Below are 23,537 nucleotides of genomic sequence, written 5' to 3'. Positions count from 1 at the left end.
GTAGATACAGTATTCTTGGTTCAAGGCCCTTCTGTTTCATTGCATTAAATATATTATGCCATTCTCTTCTGGCCTGTAGGGTTTCTGTTGAGAAGTCTGATGTTAGCCTGATGGGTTTTCCTTTATAGGTGACCTTTTTCTTTCTAGCTGCCTTTAAAACTCTGTCCTTGTCCTTGATCTTTGCCGTTTTAATTATTATGTATCTTGATGTTGTCCTCTTTCGGTCCCTTCTGTTGGGATTTCTGTATACTTCCATGGTCTGATTCATTATTTCCTCCCCCAGTTTGGGGAAGTTTTCAGCAATTATTTTTTCAAATACACTTTCTATACCTTTCTCTCTCTCTTCTTCTTCTGGTACCCCTATAATGCAGATATTGTTCCTTTGGGATTGGTCACACAGTTCTCTTAATATTGATTCATTCCTGGAGATCCTTTTATCTCTCTCTGCATCAGCTTCTATGCGTTCCTGTTCTCTGGTTTCTATTCTATCAATGGCCTCTTGCATCTTATCCATTCTGCTTATAAACCCTTCCACAGATTGTTTCATTTCTGTAATCTCCTTCCAGACATTAGCCCTTAGCTCTTGCATATTTCTCTGCAGCTCCATCCACATGTTTATGACCTTTATTTTGAATTCTTTTGAATTCTTTTTCAGTGAGATTGTTTAGTTCTATCTCCTCAAATTCCTTCTCATGGGAGGATGTCTGGGTTAGTCTGGTCTGTATCAAATTCTTCTGCCTCTTCATGGCGATAGAGGTAATTGTGAGGAGCTGGCACATGTGTTGGCTGGGAGAATGTCCCTTCTTGCTAGCTGTGGCCTTCCTTTCCTGGGAAAATGTTGACCCCTAGCAGCTTGTGCTGGGCAGCTGCTCATAGACAGGGTTTCTAATTCTTGCCCAGCCGCTGTGAAAGAAGCTCTGCTCTGCTACCTCAGACTGCTGCTCTACTATGGCAAAGCGGCATCAGAGGGGAAACAGGCGGGAGGCTCTTTATCTCCATGACGGGCTTCAGAGCTGTGCTGCTGCCCAGGGGGTTAGGGTGCCTGGAGTTCCCTGGGAGTCCCAGCTGCTGGGCTAAGTGTCCTGGGACGTTTCCGTCCAGCTGTTGGGTTCCTGTCCCTTTAAGTCTTTCAAAAAGCACTCACTTTTCATTGTCTCAGTAGCGCCGGCTGCAGGGACCCACTCGCAGGTTTTACTCTCCTGTTTCCCTTGTATCCAGCACCCTACACACTGTGTGTCTGCGCTCCCAGTGCGGATGGCTGGGGCTGGGTGTTTAGCAGTCCTGGGCTCCCTCTCCCTCCCTACTCTGACTCCTTTCCTCCCGCTGGAGCTGGGATGAGGGGCGCTCGGGTCCTGCTCAGCCTCGGCTTGTATCTTACCCCCTTCACGAGGCGCTGTGTTCTCGCAGGTGTGGATGTAGCCTGGCTGTTGTCCTGTATCTTCTGGTCCCTCTTTTAGGAATAGTTGTGTTTGTTGAATTTTCAAAAATATATGTGGTTTTGGGAGGAGATTTCCGCTGCTCTACTCACGCTGCCATCTTGGCTCCTCTTTGTCTTTCTTTATTTTTTGATGTATTTTTTTATTGTTGGTATGGTTGATATGGAATATTATATTGGTTTCAAGTATACAACTTAGTGATTCAACAGTTACCCACATTATTAAATCCTCACCCCAACTGGTGAGGTTACCATCTGTCAACATGGAAAGATGTTACTATTGACTATATTCTTTACACTATGCAGACTCTATTTAAAATAAGACATCAGTTGCTGGATTTTTTTGAATAAAGGAATTGTTTTATGCCTATATTTGGAAAAGTAAGTCAAATTGTTCCTTTTGTATTTTTCCTCACCTACAAAATAGTAATAAAAATAGATTCACTATCAGGATTGTTACCAGAATCAAGTGATACATTCAAGTAAAACTTAAATACTCAGTTTTATACATTTACACATACTACTTATTATTTGTAATTTTGGTGCTAAAGTGGAAAAACAATTCATCAGCATAAATAGTAGAACATGATTCTCACCTAAAATGGCTTTTTCCTTTTATTACAACCTATTTCATTTGTTAATTGTTTTCATATTTTTTCATATACGTATTCCCTTTAATTCTGATTTTTCACTCCCCTTTTCTTTCTCTCCATTGTCAACTATACTAAAAAAATTTTCTTTTTCCTTTTTTGTATATATTTTTTCAAAGGATGCATTATTATTTTGTGTGCATATAATTTATGTTAATGCTGTTGTATCACATATTTCTTTCTTTTTCCTCATCTGTATAGTAGGATGTTGATTTGGTTCCAGAACTCTTAACTCCAGGATGTAAATAGGGTTGATTGCGTCAGAATTATATGGGAAGCTTTAGAAAAAGGCACATTCCTGAGACTCACTTAAGATCTCTAAACTCAAGACTGCCACTGGACTCAGTGATCTTAGAGATTTTACTTCATCATAAATTCTATGCTTCCCCTATAAGAGCAAACTTTTCCGGTTTGCCTTTAAGATTCTCTAATGATTCAGCAAGAAAATGAACTTCATTCATTTTCTTTACATGAAAAGCTATATATTTTTACAAAGAAAATGTATACTGATGTAGTCATAAATGCTTAATTATAATTGATATTTTTCCCTCATAAACCCCTAGTAAATAAGTAAATAAAAGGAAACACAACTGGTAAATGTATATATATATATATATATATATTAGCTTAGGTTACAGTATTTTTTTAAAAAATTAGAGTAAGTTATAAAATGTTAGAGTGAAATCTTAATCAAATTTGTCCCCATGTACTTGTAACATTTACAACTGGGCTGAATGTTGATATATCCAGTGTTCATGTGCTGATTGAATCAGAAGGTAGATATTTTTTTTCCAGGCACTACTTCAATTATTAAAAGTCATTTCTCTTTGAAAAAATACCATAACTGCCAACATGTACTTTCTTATGATTTACTTTTTGAGAAATTAAAGCACCTTTTTCACAGAAAGGATTTTAAAATTCACCAATTCTTTATATTCAAATGACATTTTTGCTAAGAAAGATGAAGTATTTCACTTGAAATGTATTTTATCTTTATGACATGTCAATAAAATATTGACCCGTCAGCTTTCATTAGCCTCTTTTCCAAGCAGCTGCTCTTGAGGTTGTAGATTAAAGAGGAAATATAACTTGTATGCAATGAAAAGTGAGAGAAAGTGAGTTAAATGGGGGCGTTTTCTGTCCAATTCCACCCGTTATTTGTCTCTTCTATATTTGCTCTCATATGAAGCTCAGGGTGAAACATCTACTAGAATAGTGAGGGAACTGACCTAGCAAAATGTATTAGGAATGAGAAATACACAGTTTAGGGATCAGGAAGGAAAAAAAAATACAATTGTAACAGACAGATAACTCTGAAGGAGATGAGCCCTATTCTTTATTTTCACATCACAGAATTAGAATATTAGGGGTTGTCACACTGACTTTGGAGCCTCAGATGAGTTTCATGGTGGGATGCTGCTGGGTAGTGAGGTAGGAAGGCAGAAAAAAGGGCTGAGACTGTTACTTCCAGGCTGGGTTGGTGGGAAAGGTCCCTCCATAAACTGGCTCCAGCCTGCTTCCTAGATCGTGAGCATCCTTTCTTTCAACCTTTTGGATAGTTCACCCTATAAATGCTCACTGTTCTCACTCACTTTCTTTTTCTCCATTTTTCCCTCCTAATTATTTTCAAATCCAGACCATTTGTAAAGTTCATATTGATTCCATTATTGAAATATCTTTGTTGCATAGCTACTCAGAAAATTAACTCTATGAATCTATAGAAACCCAGGAAATTAATTAAAATACTAATATTACAGGCATATTTCCAAAATGGCTAAAACTTTTTAGTAGCTCCTCTGAAAAGAGATTTCTTTTCTGAGGTTTCTTCTGATATTTTCACAGAGCTCAGTCAACAGAAATTAAAGCAGATTATGATTTATCTGGAGAAAGGAAAATCTCAAGTAATTCAACCTTCACCTGCTGCTTCAAAGGCTGAGGGTCTTTGAAATAAAATTTGCTTTTCTAATGTAAGCTGTAAATATTTAGATCTAAAGGTGAAAAATCTTTTATAAATGTATTTCAAGAATAAAGCAACATCCCTTTGAAATAATTGTACATAGCTTCAAAATCAGAAAATGAGCACAAAGTGATTACAGTCAAGGTTACGAAAACTTTGTCTAACTAATAGCCTGATTCCCTACCAATAAAAAGGAGCATAGACTGCAAATCTTTTTTTCCCCCAACATGAAGTCTAGGAATCCTGGAGCCTGGGACTTGACACAGCACAATTATTTATTCATTCCACAAAGATTAAGTGTCTTTTAGGCGTTAAATCTGTGTCTGTGCTGGCCATGCATTGGAAAGCAAGTAGACAGAAATGTGAGGGCCCTTACCAGGTACTTATTCTCTACTTGGGAAAAATAGGTTAAATACACACACAAAACATCATTACTTAATGATAACTGTGATACCTGCAAAGTAGAAGACAAGTATTATGAGTACCTATAACAGAGCTCCTGATCTAATCTGATGAATCAGGGAAGACTTAATGTGGGAGTGGTGTCTGAACTGAGGTCTGAAAAGTAGCTAAGTTTGGGGACCAGCTGAGCATCCCAGTTAGAGGGAACATGCCAGGAAGGCTTCTAGGAAAGAAAAGGGACAGGGCAAGGTTGGGAAAATGAAAGGAGGCCAGATTATTGAAGAAACAACTGGAATCAGAAACTACAGTTTGAAGTTAGCAAGAAGTAAGACTGCCAGACAGTTGCTGCAACCCAGGGGGTGGTGAGTTACCTGAATTTGTAAGAAGAAAGGAGGGAGTGAGTTGAGGGTTTACCAAAATTTTGTAAGGAAGAAATACATATTTACCAAAAGTAAGCAGTGTGCCACTTAATTTACAGACAATACTTTATTTTAAGTTTCCAAACAATCATAAAGTAGGTTTTATCCCCTTTATTTTATGTATGAAGAAGTTGAAGCTCAGGAAGTGTAAATAGTTTATACAAGATTCCACGAAACTAGCTTAAAAGCTGGCACTTGACTTTTCTTAAGAGATTCTCCCTGCCAAAAAAATTGATTAATTAATCTGTGAGTGAAATAGCATCACCAGCTTTGCTAACACCACCACTTGGGAAATACAGGCTGCTATGTGGTCCGAGGACAGTGCCATACACTTCAGAACCGGAACTAACCACTGACAAATCCAACTTCCTTCAGTCGACAGAAGAAGACAGTGAAGCCCACAGATGCAAAATGACACACCGGGGGCCCAATGTGAGTTACTAGCAGAACCAGGGTTTGTCATGACACCCACCATGCTTTTCATGTTTATCCCCAGGCTGCAACCTTCTTTTGAAAGCCACAGTCCCAAAGGTGAGTGGCTGAGAGCCACTGTGCATCTAATATTCTGGCAAAAATGTACTGAGGCAGCCACATTAATGACAAAAAGTCACCTTGGGTTTTGGAGGCAAAAGCCTCCTTTTAACCTCCTCATAAATAATGTCTGTTTATGTCCTGTCTACGTAATTAGAAATCCTGTGTAAAGAAACCAAGGTAATTTATTTTCTATCATCCCTGCAATAAACTGGCTGGCTCTCAATTCTAAAAGTTTTCTGACAACTTTTGGAGGTAACAGGAATCGGGTAACTGTTACGATGCTGTAGACTAGAAGACATTAGCAGAAGAAACAGAGGAGTGTGGAATAGGAGAAAAAGCTTTGTAAACTCAGAAAAAAATCGTGAGATTTTTTTCGGGAAACCAAAACATGGGTACTGTTTGCCTATTCCAAATTGTTTTCGAAACGGATGAATCTGTATAAAGTGTTCACAAAAAACGTTCTCTTCAAAATGGATACATGTAAATTAATTGGACTTGTAGCATTAAAAAAAAAAAAACAAATGCCAGTGAGCAGGTATTTTAAGAGAAACAGTTCGGGAAAGTGCAGTATCAGTCACCTTTAGTTAGGTTCTCCACTAGAGGGCAAAAAGAACATTTCAACACAATAGATGCCTTCATGACAGGCTGGCATTGGAAACCAGGCATGTGTCACGTCATCTAATTGCCGGTCATCATTCTTAAAATGTGCTTAACTTAATCACAAACAGTTGACTTTGAAATTTCTTCCAGGAAACTGAGAACAATCACTTTCTTATAGATCTGTCCCCGGGCTCATTTGTTGTCACTCATTGAAATTTTTCTTTCTAACACTTTAAATAAAATCATTAAAAAAATTAATGATTTGCTAGTTCAAAAGAGATGTGTGGTAGGAGGCAGGCTAGATGGCATTTTTAGTGAGGAAAGGTATACTTGGGGAAGGATGATTTTTAAAACTCTCATAAAATAACAGTCTGGCCCCATAGAATTTATTGACCGTGCTTGTGATTTATAGGCGTAGGGAAAATAAATTGCTATCCGTTTGCACGTTGTTCAGATGGAGGCACGAAGGAAAAATGAGCTCCTTGTATTTCACAGCACTCAGCTGCCACCTGCCCCTTCTCTGCCCTGTGGATCTTAGATCAGATTTCTCAGAAGCACAGCCTGAGACGAGGGTCCAGGTGTTTGTGATTTATTAAGGGTGTGCTCTTCAGGAAAACATCCTGTAAGGGAAGGAGTGAATCCTAATTAGCGGGGGGCTAAGAGGGGAGCAAATGGGGTCTCAGGCAAAGGCCAGCTTTGGCCTAATTTATGGGGAGAGGCTGTGGAACATAAATTGCAGTTGTCTACGCTGGACGCAAAGGGGCTGAGCTTTGACACCCCTGAGTAGTCGATCATTGGCCAGTGGGCCACAGTGTGGGGACAGGTCAAGTACCTGGACCACAGGCTGCTCTTCTCAGCAGAGGGCAATGGTCTGTAGAAGGAGGAAGCTATAGGCCCTGAGATATAATGGAACTCTGATGGAAGCATTAATCTTTGCAAATTGAGTCTTTGAAATATGTTTTGTTTATCTTTAAGCACCTTTGCTTGTCTAAACTTCTTTGAATGCTGTTACTTATTTTTTAAGGTCTTTTATATGAGGTTGATCCGCATGAAATTGCCATTACTCAACAGTTCTTGATCCACAGAAACATCAGTTTTACCAGTTTCATATAGTTCAGCCTAACTGTTGTCTCATTGCTTAATTTTGTTACCGTTTTACTTACTCCATGAAACAAAAGCCGTATGTACCACATCACATGGTCAGGGAGTCTCTTGGTTTTGAAACTTCAGGGCAGAATTTTCCTCTGTTGCTTCATTTCGTGTAGTGTGGCCACTGTTTGACACCTTTCACTAAAATAGGAACATAAAATTCAGATCGCAAAAGTTGTTGAAGTTTCCTCAAATGTGTCGGATTAAATACAACTCAGACATTGCATTTTACAGCTATCAAATAATGATCCCTATTTGCCCTCAGCAAGCCATGTGTTCATTTGTTCTGTGAATCAAATTGAAATCTGTTTTGTGAAGAAAGCTGTGACTGTGGGGTTGAACCTTGACTCAGGTTATTTAAAAGTATTAATCTCCCATTGGACACAGAACCAGTTTCTTAACTCTTGATGCATTCAAAGGAAGTGTAAGGATCACCCACTGGAAAAATCTTAATACTTCAGACTATATTATTAGGAATATATGTTTATGATGGTCATATCTTCTTATTCACTGATTTTTTTTTACCAGTATATCATGTCTTCTTTTTGCCCCATATATATATTTTGGATTTCATTTTAAAGATAATAAGATTGCTCTTCCAGTTTTATTCTGGCTCATATTGGACAGATAAATCTTTACCTCTTTTTATTTTCAACTTTCACATGCCTTCTTATTTGTGTGTGTTTCTTTTTGACCATATAGTCTCTGATCTTGATTTTTTAGTTTATCTTGAAAGACCTCTTAATGTTGGAGATTATCTTGTTACATGACCTGAATTCTGCCATGATTTTTTACATTTTCCATTATTACAATTTCTTACCTATTCTTTCCAGTTTTCATCCTAGGATATAATTTTAATTTACTAGTTTAAAATTTATTCATTCTACTTTATTGTTATGATTGCCCTTAATTTAGAGTCCACATTCATGTTTATACACTCCTATCAATATAGTTATCTTCATCTAGTGAGACAATTCCATTAGCACCTTCTGTTAATATGATCTAATTCTAGATTTTTATTTCTGGCATGTGATGACAATCAGTTCTCTTTTCCATGGTCTTTCATGGCTTTTTAAAAAATTAAGGTATCATTAATATACACTATTATGAAGGTTTCACATGAAAAACAATGTGGTCACTACATTCACCTATATTATCAGGTCCCTCCCATACCCCATTGAAGTCCCTGTCCATCAATGTAGTAAGATGCCACAGAGTCATACTTGTCTTCTCTGTTTTACACTGTCTTCCCCATGAACCCCCTACTCCATGTGTACTAATCATATTATCCCTCAATCCCCTCTCCCTCCCTCCCCACCCACAGTCCCCCACCCCTCCCCTTTGGTAACCACTAGTCCCTTTTTGGAGTCTGTGAGTCTGTTGCTGGTTTTTTGCTTCAGTTTTCCTGCATCATTATACTCCACAAATGAGGAAAATCATTTGGTACTTGTCTTTATATGCCTGGCTTATTTCACTGAGCATAATATCCTCTAGCTCCATCCATGTTACTGCAAATGGTAGGATTTGTTTCTTTCTTATGGCAGAACAGTATTCCATTGTGTATATGTACCACTTCTTTATCCATTCATCTACAAATGGACATTTAGGTTGCTTCCATATCTTGGCTATTGTAAATAGTGCTGCAATAAACATAGGGTTGCATATGTCTTTTTTTGGTATCATTAATATACAATTGCATGAGCAACATGGTGGTTACTAGATTCCCCCCATTATCAAGTCCCCACCACATACCCCATTACAGTCACTGTCCATCAGCATAGCAAAATGTTGTAGAATCACTACTTGCCTTTTCTGTGTTGTACAGCCCTCCCCTTTCTCCCACCCCCACCATGCATGCTAATCTTAATATCCCCCTTCTTCTTCACCCCCCCTTATCCCTCCCTACCCACCCATCCTCCCCAGTCCCTTTCCCTTTGGTACCTGTTAGTCCATTCTTGAGTTCTGTGATTCTGCTGCTGTTTTGTTCCTTCAGTTTTTCCTTTGTTCTTATATTCCACAGATGAGTGAAATCATTTGGTATTTCTCTTTCTCTGCTTGGCTTATTTCACTGAGCATAATACCCTCTAGCTCCATCCATGTTGTTGCAAATGGTAGGATTTGTTTTCTTCTTATGGCTGAATAATATTCCATTGTGTATATGTACCACATCTTCTTTATCCATTCATCTACTGATGGACACTTAGGTTGCTTCCATTTCTTGGCTATTGTAAATAATGCTGCAATAAACATAGGGGTGCATATGTCTTTTTCAAAAGGGGCTCCTGAATTCTTAGAGTAAATTCCTAGGAGTGGAATCCCTGGGTCAAATGGTATTTCTATTTTGAGCTTTCCACAATAGTTGAACTAATTTACATTCTCACCAGCAGTGTAGGAGGGTTCCCCTTTCTCCACATCCTCACCAACATTTGTTGTTTGTCTTTTGGATGTTGGCCATCCTAACTGGTGTGAGGTGATATCTCCTTGTGGTTTTAATTTGCATTTCTCTGATGACTAGTGATGTGGAGCATCTTTTCATGTGCCTGTTAGCCATCTGAATTTCTTCATTGGAGAAGTGTCTGTTCAGATCCTCTGTCCATTTTATAATTGGATAATTTGCTTTGTTTGTTGAGGCATGGGAGCTCTTTATATGTTTTGGAAGTCAACCCCTTATTGGATATGTCATTTACGAATATATTCTCCCATACTGTAGGATGCCTTTTTGTTCTACTGATGGTGTCCTTTGCTGTACAGAAGCTTTTAGGTTTGATATAGTCCCACTTGCTCATTTTGCTTTTGTTTCCCTTGCCCAGGGAAATATATTCATGAAGTTGCTCATGTTTATATTCAAGAGATTTTTGCCTAAGTTTTCTTCTAAGAGTTTTATGGTTTCATGACTTACATTGAGGTCTTTGATCCATTTCAAGTTTACTTTTGTGTATGGGGTTAGACAGTGATCCAGTTTCATTTTCTTGCATGTAGCTGTCCAGTTTTGCCAGCACCAGCTGTTGAAGAGGCTGTCATTTCCCCATCATATGTCCATGGCTCCTTTATGATATATTAATTGACCATATATGCTTGGGTTAATATCTGTTCTCTCTATTCTGTTCCACTGGTCTGTGGCTCTGTTCTTGTGCCAGTACCAAATTGTCTTGATTACTGTGGCTTTGTAGTAGAGCTTGAAGTTGGAGAGTGAGATCCTCCCTGCTTTATTCTTCCTTCTCAGGATTGCTTTGGCTATTCAGGGTCTTTTGTGGTTCCATATGAATTTTAGAACTATTTGTTACAGTTCGTTAAAGAATGCTGTTGGTATTTTGATAGGGATTGCATTGAATCTGTAGATTGCTTTAGGCAGGATGGCTATTTTGACAATATTAATTCTTCCTACCCAAGAGCATGGGATGAATTTCCATTTATTAGTGTCCTCTTTAATTTCTCTTAAGACTATCTTGTAGTTTTCAGAGTATAGGTCTTTCACTTCCTTGGTTAGGTTTATTCCTAGGTATTCTTTTCTTTTTGATGCAATTGTGAACGGACTTCTTTTTCTGATTTATCTTTCTGCTAGTTCACCATTAGTGTATTGGAATGCAACAGACTTCTGTGTATTAATTTTGTATCCTGCAACTTTGCTGAATTCAGATATTAGTTCTAGTAGTTTTGGTGTCGATTCTTTAGGATTTTTTATGTACAATATCATGTCATTTGCAAACAGTGACAGTTTGACTTCTTCTTTACCAATCTGGATACCTTTTATTTCTTTTTGTTGTCTGATTGCTGTGGCTAGCACCTCCAGTACTATGTTTAGTAAAAGTGAGGAGAGTGGGCTTCCTTGTCTTGTTCCTTATCTTAGAGGAAAAGCTTTCAGCTTCTTGCTGTTAAGTATGATGATGGCTGTGGGTTTGTCACATATGGCCTTTATTATGTTGAGGTACTTGCCCTCTATTCCCATTTTGTTGAGAGTTTTTATCATGAATGGATGTTGAATTTTGTCAAATGCTTTTTCATCATCTATGAAGATGATCATGTGGTTCTTGTCCTTCTTTTTTTGATGTGGTGTATGATGTTGATGGATTTTTGAATATTGTGCCAACCTTGCATCCCTGGAATAAATCCCACTTGATCATGATGAATGAACCTTTTGATGTATTTTTTAATTCAATTTGCTAATATTTTGTTAAGGATTTTTGTATCTATGTTCATCAGGGATATTGGTCTGCAAATTTCCTTTTTGTGGTGTCTTTGCCTGGTTTTGTTATTAGAGTGATGTTGGCCCCATAGAATGAGTTTGGGAGTATTCCCTCTTCTACTTTCTGGATAACTTTAAGGAGGATGGGTATTAGGTCTTCAGTAAATGTTTGATAAAATTCAGCAGTGAAACCATCTGGTCCAGAAGTTTTGTTCTTAGGACGTTTTTTGTCATCAATTCAATTTCATTGCTGGTAATTGGTCTGTTCAGATTTTCTGTTTCTTCCTTGGACAGCCTTTGAAGGTTATATTTTTCTAAAAAGTTGTCCATTTCTTCTAGGTTATCCAGTTTGTTAGCATATTGATTTTCATAGTATTCTCTAATAATTCTTTGTATTTCTGTAGTGTCTCCTTTCTCATTTCTGATTTTGTTTATTGCATAGACCCTCTTTTTTCTTGATAAGTCTGGCTGGGGGTTTATTTATTTTGTTTATTTTCTCAAAGAACCAGCTCCTGCTTTGAGTGATTATTTCTATTGTTTTATTCTTCTTGATTTTATTTATTTATGCTCTAATCTTTATTATGTCCCTCCTTCTAGTGACTTTAGGCCTCATTTGTTCTTCTTTTCCTAGTTTCATTAATTGTGAGTTTAGACTGTTCATATGGGATTGTTCTTCTTTCCTGAGGTAGTACTGTATTGCAATATACTTCCCTCTTAGCATGGCCTTTGCTGCATCCCACAGATTTTGCGGTGTTGAATTATTGTTGTCATCTGTCTACATATATTGCTTGATCTCTGTTTTTATTTGGTTATTGATCCACTGATTAATTAGGAGCATGTTATGAAGCCTCCATATGTTTATGGGCTTTTTGTTTTCTTTGTGTAATGTATTTCTAGTTTCACACCTTTGTGGTCTGAGAAACTGGTTAGTACAATTTCAACCTTTTTGGATTTACTGAGGCTCTTTTTGTGGCCTAGTATATGATCTATTCTTGAAAATGTTCCATGTGCACTTGAGAAGAATGTGTATCCTGCTGCTTCTGGGTGGAGTGCTCTATAGATATATGTTAGGTCCATCTGTTCTAATGTGTTGCCTCTGTGTCCTTACTTATTTTTTGTCTGGTTGATCTGTCCTTTAGAGTGAGTGGAGTGTTGAAGTCTCCTAAAATGAATGCAGTGCATTCAATTTCCCCCTTTAATTCTGTTAGTATTTGGTTTACATTTGTAGGTGATCTTGTGTTGGGTGCATAGATATTTATAATAGTTAATCCTCTTGTTGGACTGATCCCTTTATCATTATGTAATGTCCTTTTATGTCTCTTATGATTTTCTTTGTTTTGAAGTTTATTTTGTCTGATACAAGTACTGCAACTCCTGCTTTTTTCCTACCTATTTGTTGCATGAAGTATCTTTTTCCATCCCTTTGCTTTTAGTCTGTGTATGTCTTTGGGTTTGAAGTGAGTCTCTTATAGGCAGCATATAGATGGATCTTGTTTTTTTATTCATTCTGTGACTGTATGTCTTTTGATTGGTGCATTCAGACCATTTACATTTAGGATGATTATTGATTGGTATGTACTTATTGCCATTGAAGGCTTTAGATTCGTGGTTATCAAAGGTTCAAGGGTAACTTCCTTACTATCCAACAGTCTAATTTAACTCACTTAGTATGCTATTACAAACACAATCTAAAGGTTCTTTTTTCCCTCTTCCTCCATTCTTTATATATTAGTTGCCATATTCTCTACTGTTTGTCTGATCCTTGACTGACTTTGGGGGTAGTTGATCTGCTTTTGCATCTGCTTAGTAATTAATTTTTCTACTTTCTTTACTGTGGTTTTATTTCCTCTGGTGACAGCTATTTAGTCTCAGGAACACTTCCATCTATAACAGTCCCTCCAAAATATACTGTAGAGATGGTTTTGGGGAGGTAAATCCTCTCAGCTTTTGCTTATCTGGAAATTGTTTAATCCCTCTTTCAAATTTAAATGATAATTTTGCCACGTAGGGTATTCTTGGTTCAAGGCCCTTCTGCTTCATTGCATTAAATATATCATGCCACTCCCTTTGGGCCTTTAAGGTTTCTATTGAGAAGTCTGGTGATAGCCTGATGGGTTTTCCTTTATAGGTGATCCTTTTTCTCTCTCTGGTGCTTTTAATACTCTATCCTTATCCTTGATCTTTATCATTTTAATTACTATATGTCTTGGTGTTGTCTTCCTTGGGTCCCTTGCATTTGGAGATCTGTGCACCTCCATGGCCTGAGAGACTACTCCTTCCCAAGACTGGGGAAGTTTTCAGAAATTACCTCAAAGACACTTTCCATCCCTTTTTCTCCCTCTTATTCTTCTGGTACCCCTATAATGCAAATATTGTTCCATTTGGATTTATCACACAGTTCTCTCAATATTCTTTCATTCCTAGTGATCCTTTTTTCTCTTTGTGCCTCAGCTTCTTGTATTCCTCTTCTCTAATTTCTATTTCATTTATCATCTCCTCTATTTCATCTAATCTGCTTTCAAATCCCTCTACTGTATGTTTCATTTCAGATACTGTATTCTTTAATGATTGAATCTTATTCCTAAAGTCTTCCCTGAGTTCTTGAATATTTTTATGTGCCACCATGGCATTTTTATGATTTTTATTTTGAAATCTCTTTCAGGAAAATTGATGATTTCAGTTTCAACTGGCCCTCTTTCTGGTTGTGGGATTTTGGTTTGAACAAGCCTCCTTTGATGTTTTATAGTTGTATGTGGTACCCTCTAATTCCCAGAAACTCTACTCTCTGGAACTGCTAAGCCCCTGGAGCAATGGCAGGGGTTGCAGGCAAGCAGCATTGGTGTCTGTTGGGAGGAAAGAGCTGTTTTTTGCTTCTCGGCTGCAGTGCCTATCTCCACTGTCAGCGCCAGTGGGCCAATCACACAGATATAAGCCTCTATGCTTTGCACTTTTAGTTGCCATTGGTGAGACCTACCTATGGCTTGCCTAGTGCAATGGCAGGGGCAGCCATTTTTCAGGCTGGTGCCAGCTTAGAGAAAGGTGCAGCAGGCTACTTATCACAGTGGGTACCTTGGAGCTGCATAGCCCACCAGGGGGATGGAGCACCTGAAGCTCCTGAAAGTTCCCAACCTGCTGTGAGGAGTGCACCTGAACAATTTTGTCTACCTGTCCTTTCTCCTGAGCAGCAATCTCTGTGCAATCTTTGCCCCTTAGCAGCCCTCTCACTGTTAGGAAGTCTCTTAGACTGCCCGCCTTTCTTTTGTTCCTGAGTGGCCAGATGTGGATCCCTGTTTTCCACAAGTGTCTGGAAACTCAGTCTCTCCAAGTATACTGCCTTCTTAGCTTTCCAAGCCCACTAATCTCCAGAGCACCTTAGGTTTGTGCTCCCAGAGCAGATCTCTTGGGCTGGGTGTTCATCAGTCCTAGGCTTCCACCCCCTCCCCACTCTGTATCTTTTCTTTCCTCTGGTGATCTGGGGTGGGGGAAGGGCTTGAGTCCCACCATCATGGCTTTGATATGTTATCCTGTTCCATGATGTCTATTCTTTTCTCCAAGTGTATGCAGTCTGGCACAGCCTTCTTTCCTCTTGCATTTGGAGATCTGAACTAATCCTCTTTCAGGATTAGTTGTATTAACTATATTTTCATATTATATGTGGTTTGGGGAGGAGGTTTCTGTCTCACCTGTCACGTGGCCCTCTTTAATCCTTAAGACCTCATGGCTATTTTTTATGGCAACAACTGTCTTACTTAGGATGTGTATTTACCCTACCTTGTGATATTTCTTGCTACATCCTCCTGTATTTGTTTCTCTTCTTATTTGAGCCCTTGATTAAGAAAGTTTTTAATGTGGGTCCTTATTTGGCAAATATTCTGAGGCCTTGTATGTCTGAGAATATTTTATGCCTCTACATTTGAATGTCATTTTAACAGTTTGTCAAAATCTAGGTGATAAAAATTATAGACAGCTTTGGTAGTATTACAAGCATGTGTATCCTAATTTTCAGAAGATCTCACTCTTTTAAATACCTAAAGCCTACTAACAAGACACAACTAAATACAGAGATTTTCTCTGGTCTTCTTATCAATCAGTAAGTGCCCCACTTATTTTATGGTTTGAAATTTGAATAAAAACTGCCATAACTGTTAGGATGTGCTTCTGGCAGAAACATCACAGTAAGTAAAAGAAGAGTCAAAAAAGCTTCCCGATAGGGGAAGTATGGGACTGCACAAGCCTCAGGAAAACAAGGCCATCTGGCTCCCTCAGCAATGGCCACACTCTGGTGCACAGCCATGTTGCAAAACCCAGCAGAACTATCTGGTTGGAGCAGGGTGGGGGGATGGGAAATGGTGGGCATCCTGACAGTTTCAAGGTGGGTAACAGATCTGGTCAGAGTGTCAGGCATATATCACATCATCCCTGGAATTGGGCCTGAGAAACAATATATAGGGAGGTGGAGGAATGGAAAGGAGATGGAGGAATTTGGGAACACCTTTCCTAATTTTTGTGATACATCAGGTGGCACCTGTTGACACACTCCTGGGTTCTGAGAAAGGTCTCTTGTAACTTGGAATAACTGGTTGCAGTTTAGGAACGGTTGGGATGGGACTAAGGAAGGGGGCAGGAATTGAAAAATATTTATGAGATTGAAAGTCTTAATACAGAGCTGTTTATATCCTATTATATGTCCATTGGAATGAAATGGTTAATGCCCCTGATGTTCTATAGAACAGAAAGAGCAGGGGGAGAAAAATCCCACCAGCATTGTCTTTTGTGAAGAAAGAGATATTTGACTGTACTTGAGTTAGTATGATATTGAAAACAATTGAAAATGATGTTTGCCTACAGTACCAAGCAACTAATTGTGCCCTTAAAAAATAGAGGAACGAAAGAGAACAAATATGCTTCCTTGTCATTTCCAATTTCAGTTTCAGAAATTTATTTTGAGTCCTAAAACAGTGTCAGAATATAGATTTTGATCCATTTTCATTACAACCTGGGAGCCATGCAATGAAAAAAAGGAATGAATGGGTATAGTTAATCCCTTTAGGGAAGTGGTTTTCTAGTTGAGAAAGAAGCAACTCTAGATGAAAAATGTGAGTAAACACAGGAATGTGGTATTTGTTTTCAAAACAGGCTGAACACGTTGTAGATGGAAAAAAATTCCATTATACTGTCTTAAAGAATGTGGTCTTTGAGGAAGGGAATTTTAACATGCCCCAAGTAAACATGCCTCTTGGGATGAGAGAGGAAAGGCCAAGAATAAAAATAGTATAGTTGGGGAAATTTCAGTCCTATCTCAAAAGACTGACTATAAAGATGAGAGCAGAAAACTCCTGTTTTCTTACTTGTATTAGACTTAGTGATACTTAGAATCCAATATGATGATGTTGTTCATGAGCACTGAACAGTGAGTTTTCTGTGGGTTTATGAAACAGTGAACATGCTCCAAATTCCAACTGAGTATATGATAATACTCAGGGCGTATACAGAGGGTTGTTGTGAAACTTAATAGTGTTTTCAAGGAGCAAGTGTCCCAGATAGGAACTGATTTTAAGCCTCTCAGGCTAGGATCTACGCAGAATTCATTTTTACCAGAGCTATAGGCCCAACTTCCACCGCAGTCATGACTCAGGCAGGAGATTCCAAAAAAGGAAGAGCTTTTTCTGTGACAGTATCATTTGCCAATCAATAGATTTTTGCTTAGATATCACTGGCTCATTGGCTTATCGAAGTAGAAGAGGTTGTGGAACTCATCTAGTTAAGGTTCAGATTTTAAGGGGAGGAAACTGAGACCCAGAGACAGAGTGATGTCCCCAGGCCACAGTGACTTGTAAACCTTTGGGCATCACCAAAAATACATGCCACGCTTTTAAATTCTTAAACATTTAAGCTACTGATGTTCTGTAAGTTAAAAAATATATATTTTAGTGCAATGCAGATGATATCTTTAAGACATATGGATGGGGGTAGCATGTTTCCGACTGTCCTTGAAGGCAGCCATCATCCCCTTATTGCACATACCAGGAACTGCCCTCATTAAGGAAAAACTCAGAGCACTGCCCATGTTTCGCTTCAAGACATAGAATCTTGAGCCACAGAATCGATCACCTGGTGTTTGGCCCACAACTGTTGGGATGTGACAGGCCCTGTCTTCCAGCAGCTTGCAGTCTTCCTGGGGAATGAGACAACGTCCTATTTAACAGTCTTATCCATTTAATGAGCATTTTCAAGGGCCTAAAGGAGTTGATGCGCGCAAAATCCTGCGTGGCGATTCCTGAGACGTTGCTGACGTTCACTCTCTCACCGTTTTTGCCCATCTGCTCTGAATATGCTCTTTATTGGCCCATCAGCCTACCTGTGAGGGGTTTCTTTTCAGCTACTGCATGCAGGTGGACTCTCCATACCCTTCACCTCACAGGAGACGTCATTTAGATTTCAGCCTCCTGGAAAGCGATTCCTTCATCCTTCTAGACTAGGTCAGATTTTTGCTTCCTCATAACACTCTGAAATTTTGCTTCCTAATGCATTACTTTGTGTGTGCTCCTATCTAGTCCTGATTATATAATTAACATCTGTCTCTCTCACCACTGTGTGGTCTTCACAGATACAGGGCTATGTCTGTGCAGAGCTTCTGGTACACCAACAGGTACTTAATTCAAAAGGTCTGTGGTAAATGATGTCATTATACAACTGCAGTACAACTTAATTGATTAGGACATTTTGAATATAATTCATCTCTGCTGTGAATAGATAAATATTTGAAAAACATCATTTTTATCAGTTCATACACAAGTGTTGGCGATGGCCTCACTACTCCACCTGTGGTAACATTCTTATCAGCTGAGAGCCCCTTAGAAATGCGGAACCTCAGGCTCCTCTCCAGACCTACTGTGTCAGAATCTGAAATTTCCAAGAATTCCCCAGGTACTTCCTGTGCATTGGATATGTTGTAAATCAGGGATTACTAACTCAAATGCTTTGTTTGGCCAAGCAGATCCCCTAAATGAGAGAAGCAAACTAGATATACATGTATCAGCATGATATACGTCACCTATAACCCTTGCCTTTTTAGAAGGATGATGGGGACTGTGTGGACATGGAGAGTTTAGCTTTATCTAAAAGGGCAGGCTGCTGGACACGTCCAGATGGTTTCAGGCTGGTGTTCCAAGACCTTTAAACAGCCCAAGAGGAACAAGAAATACAAACCTGCGTGTAGAACCTGTGGACTCGAACACTGAACTGACAATGAAATTCAGTTCTTTCTCAAGCAAAAGAATAGCAAGGACAAACAGAACACACCTGGGTGATAGTTCTAGCTCAAAGGTCTCTAGTTCACAAAGTTTCATTTACATGAGTCTTTTAGGAATGCAGTAAACCCATCCTAATTCTTCACTAATTCAGAATTCTTTGATTTTGCAAGCCAGAACTCCCTCTTGCTTTTCTCTAATTATTTCATTCATTCTTTCTTCATTAATTTGTTTGTTCAGTACTCATTGTGTACTCTGTGCTAAGGGGCCCTGTGCCAGGTGCAGAAGACCTACAGATGAGTAACACGTAATCCATGTGACTTCAATGGCTTACAGCCCCATGGTGACATTATACTTGAGACACATGGTATTTTATGTAGGTATTGCTACAATAATTTGTCATGTTTATTTTTTAGAAACGTTCTTTAGAAGAGTACACTCTAGCTTGAGTAGATCACAAATCTAGGTGGGGAGACAGAAGTAGAAGGTACAGTTTATGGCAGACAGATGGAGTAAAGGAGGTTTACAAGAGGTTGTGGTTCAGCGAAAAAGCAATTCCAAAGAACTGAATTCTGAGTAGCATGTGTAGTACCCTGGGTGATTTAAAAATGCTAATGTTGCTTGTAACACTTCCTAAGCTTTATAATTTCTAGCAGACAAGAAAAAGAAAACCGACTTCATCTTCATGCAGGAGGGACAGCTGTTTCACAAAAGCCAGAGTTTGAATTCCATTTCTCAGGTAGATTAAAGACTTAATTGAGTGATTTACCACATTTTGCATATTTTCTTTTCTTCTAGTTGTAGGGTTCTCATTTCTCCAATTGGTTCAAGGGAATTTTATCTGTCTTTGTTAGAGAAGTTCCTGTTACCTCTGGAGAACAATGCCATTTATGAGAAAGCCCACACTGGTAACAAACACTTCATAAGGCTTTATATTAGTTTGGTGGCAGCTCTGATCAAGAGTGTAATAAAAATCAACTGAAGATTTTATTCAAATACCACTTGTTGATTACCCCACAGTGTGGGTGAACCAAGGTCTAATTAATCTGTTTACACAATATCTAGGACTGGAGTTTCGATCTAGGATAAAAGTATGTTTTGTCTCATTTCACCTGCACTTTCTATTTAATTGTTCCTCCTATGTTGAATAATGCTCTGATGATAAAATTAGTAACTTCTCAGAGTTGTCTTTCTTTTTAAAAGCATAATAGTAATTTGTTCTCCAGGACACTTGCCACCAAATAAATAGGCTTGGATGATTCTGTCCGTCAGTGTTCACCTATCCTTTGGAAAGCAAGTGGTTCACCTAGGTAGAATTTGTTTTAATGTTTTAGTTTCCTTGTTTCCATTTCTACCATGAGAGGATTTTCACACCATGTTTCATTTCCCTTCCCAGTTGGCATCTCTAGCCCTCATGCATTACAAAACCTCTCCATTCAGCAGAGTTTTCAACATTCAACATTATTTCTCTCTAATTTAGTTTCCCAATGTTTCTTCCCTAGTCAACAAAATATCAACATGTCTACTTGACATTTCTTCACTCATCCTAGGGAGCAGAGGGCCCTACGGTCACCCAGAAAACTTGTCTTCTACTCTATACTCTAAGGCAATGCTTAATTCAAACCTTTTTTATTCTGTCTCTGATTACTTAAATATCTTCTAGTCCCCTCCATCCATATTTTGCATATCAGCCATAGTGACAGTTTGGAAATGAAAATGTGATGACACATGCCCCTTTCTGGTTTAAAGTAGTTCAGTGACTTCTCACTGCCTAGGCAGTGAAGCCTAGACTCTTTATCTGACAGGGGCTCCATTGTATTGTCTCCTACATAGCCTTATATAGGTGCACCCCGGACACTCCTGCACTCCTTTTGCTCTCTGAATGGGACACTCTTGATTTTAGTATGTGGCTTTTCCTTTTGCAAAGTGGCACACACCACTGGCTTCCCCTGTCTCCCCCGTCTCCCATTTCCTGAGCATCTTCCCAGTGGCATATTTACATTTCACGCTTGGCTTTGAGGCAGCCTCTGGAGACGGTCACCCTGGATTCCAGTCATGGCTCTGCCACTTGCTAGTTCTAGACCTTGAATAAGTTATTCTGCTTCTCAGTGTTTTACTGTCATCATCTGTGAAACAGGGTAATGTTAGTGCTCACCTCACTTTGTTGTGAAACCAATTATGCAAATACATGTAATAAATTTGTTATGCGAGTACGTAAATTATTATGACTAAATCCATTAACTTTTACAAGATAATATCACATTTTATATTTTTAGTCAACTTAGGGATAATAAAAAGGGAAACCTACTGTGATAAAAAAATCATAAATAGAAGAAATCATTCCAAAGCCAAATATAAATGATTTGGGGATTACCAATTAATTAGCATTTTCTTTTGTTGATTAGGATAATTAACACAAAGTGTTTGAAATTCAAGATTTCAGTGAAATGGATTTAAGTGAATAGTTATATTGGAAAATTGCACAATTATTCAATTTTCCAATATCAATCGAATATTTTACTGGGAATTCTCCAACATTTTTAAATTTCAGGATATTCATCCTACACTACTGTAGATTAGGAGAATGGAAGTTTGATATTGTAGAAACTCTGATGATTCAAATAATTACCATACTGCTTAGCTTAGGTGTGCTAAAGGTTCTGCTATCTCCAGGACCAATTACCTGGGTCTGAGTTTGAAATGGTACCATAGGGTTGAGTCTTAAGCCAGGCTCAGGATCTCAGGCGACCCTGATAAACAGGAGAAAGTTAAGAACTTTTAGCAGATTTCTGGAATGCTATTTATGTCTCTAGTTGGCTCTGCGGCCAGATCATGATTCTATTTAAAGCAGTGGTCTCAGGCAGCTGGGAGTCCTGACGTTATGATACCCAGAGGATTTCATAGTTGGGAACAGAGTGTAATGGCTAGGATTTCGTGAAGCCATAGCTTTGAATAAAAGCAGACTCTATTCTTAAAAATATTCTGGAACAGAGGGAAGCATGAGGAAATGTAAAGCAGGACCTCCTTGACCTCCCCTGTTCCCTAGTGTTGGTGTCCTTCTGGGACCAAATTGCTGGGCTCCTTTGAATTACCCTGGAGAATTAGGAGCTAGTCACTGTTTCACTGATTTATTGACCAAATCAGGGTCCTATTAGGAATGAAAGGGGGCCAGTTGTTCCCATAGCTCTGATTTAACCAAGATAATGGCAGAAACAAGGAATCAGTTGACAAATCAGTTACTGTGTTACCCTAAAGTTGGAGCGAGGAGATATGGTGGGGTCAAAAAGGGGTGAACAGGTTTATTACAAATGATAGCCCTTCCCTTCTCTTTGTGTTTTTGTGTGTCCCTCTGCCTCTTTTCCTTGCACTATCTATGACTTTTTTCTATCTCAACAGCTTTAAGTGTACATATAGTGCTGAGAAGACCAAAGCTATAATAAAAATTCCTACATAAGCAAAAGAACTCCCCTCCTGTTAAAGTGTCTCTGTGTTATAAACTACGTTCTAATAACATCATCCAGTTAGACCGCAATGTTCATGAAGTCCCTGTGTATTGAGTTTATTAATATTTACAAAAATGCACAGTGCTTTACATTCCAAGTAAGCATTCACTCTCTATGGACACATCGGCATTTTCTGTGGGTCTGAGCAGTTCGCTTCTTGCTTTAGAGCTTTTCCATTTGAGGCCTATTGTGAGTGCTGAAACAAATATAACTGGATTTCCTCTCTATGAAATCTGTCAGTGTGTTTTAATAATTCATTCATTCAATAAACATTTAACAACTGTCTGTGCTATACACCAAGCACTGTTAAGAGTTTATGTAGGACACAAAGATCAGTAAGATGTGGACTTGGCGTAAGTACTCACCATCTACCAATTTTTTTTCTATGTTAAGAATATCTTCCTTTGTTTTTAATAACAACTAAAAAATGAAATCAAAGGTTTACACTTGGTAGAATCTACTATGATCAGCAATAATATACTTAGGACATTGCTTACTTATCTATTTTAAGGATTTTAAACATTTATTTCTCCTTACTTCTACCCCTGATCACATCCTGGGCATCTTTTCTGTGAAGCTGAGTCATCCAATGGTGGCTATTCCTGAATATGAAACCTTTGAATGCAAAGAGGTAAATGAAAGGTACAATTAGAGATCTAGTTATCCATGTCCCTGTGATCCTAGGCTGTAGAAATAAACCAATCTTTTTAAAAAATTCATAAAATCATGCTGTTTTTTAAAAGAAAGAACTAACTCACCCATTCTGTGTTGTTCAGAAGCAACTGATAGTCCAGTAAGTAAATTCTTGATGCTCTTCAGTGTGGAAGGTGGGAGAAGAGGTCCCCATGTTTGCAAGATCCCCATTACAAACCAATTCTTTCTATCCCGAGTATCTGTAGTTTTTCTCTTTGGAGTCGTATGTGAAACCACTGCTGTATTCTTTCTCTGGAGGGGCAAAGGATGTCCCATAATACTTACAGTGGGCCTTCTGAGTCAGACGTCCCAGCATCTCATGGTAGGTCAGTTTCAGCTCATTGGAGGATATCTGCTTAGCTCTCTGAGCACTCCCTCAACCCCCAAGTGAATTTTGCACATGGCAGTTAACATACAGGCAAAAACATACCAGTTAAAACATAGCTTCTCAATGTCATGCAAATGTTTAGCCACTTTCACAGTTTGAGCTGACAAAAAATACATTTCAAAAATCCTTTTTATTTTTTATAAATGATATAAAAAACCAAGAAAATATTCTGTAAAAACTGTTTAAATTTTGTGTTAAGAGCAAGGGTATATAATAAGGATAAGCTGAAATAATATTTTCTTCTATATCCTCTCAGACATGAAATGGTAAATGTGTGAAAAAAAGTGATTTTTAGGGGATTTATCTTTTAAAGGGAATAAATGAGCTCATGAATTCATTTTAGGTATCCTCACAAATGAGGCATCCTCAATTTT

At 38.4% G+C, this 23,537-nt stretch overlaps 1 protein-coding gene across 20 annotated transcripts in view; it reads left to right on the top strand.

Annotated features, from left to right (window-relative positions):
- Positions 1-23,537, top strand: part of MLIP (muscular LMNA interacting protein) — a 256,856-nt gene that overhangs the window by 225,593 nt on the left and 7,726 nt on the right. For 16 of the 20 annotated variants that reach the window (XM_036916355.2, XM_036916348.2, XM_036916354.2 and 13 more), the window contains one exon: positions 22,660-22,713. The exons of 3 other annotated variants lie outside the window; for them this stretch is intronic. In XM_036916355.2, coding sequence (XP_036772250.2) covers positions 22,660-22,713 — 54 coding nt within the window. Of the gene's footprint in view, positions 1-21,975; positions 22,600-22,659; positions 22,714-23,537 lie in introns of those variants that run through there. One more of the 20 variants, XM_036916341.2, reaches the window with a different exon arrangement.

Source organism: Manis pentadactyla, chromosome 16, assembly GCF_030020395.1.
Source record: "Manis pentadactyla isolate mManPen7 chromosome 16, mManPen7.hap1, whole genome shotgun sequence".
Taxonomy (NCBI): Eukaryota; Metazoa; Chordata; class Mammalia; order Pholidota; family Manidae; genus Manis; species Manis pentadactyla.
Note: the sequence above shows the minus strand (reverse complement) of the source record. Positions and strands in the feature narration are given on the sequence as shown.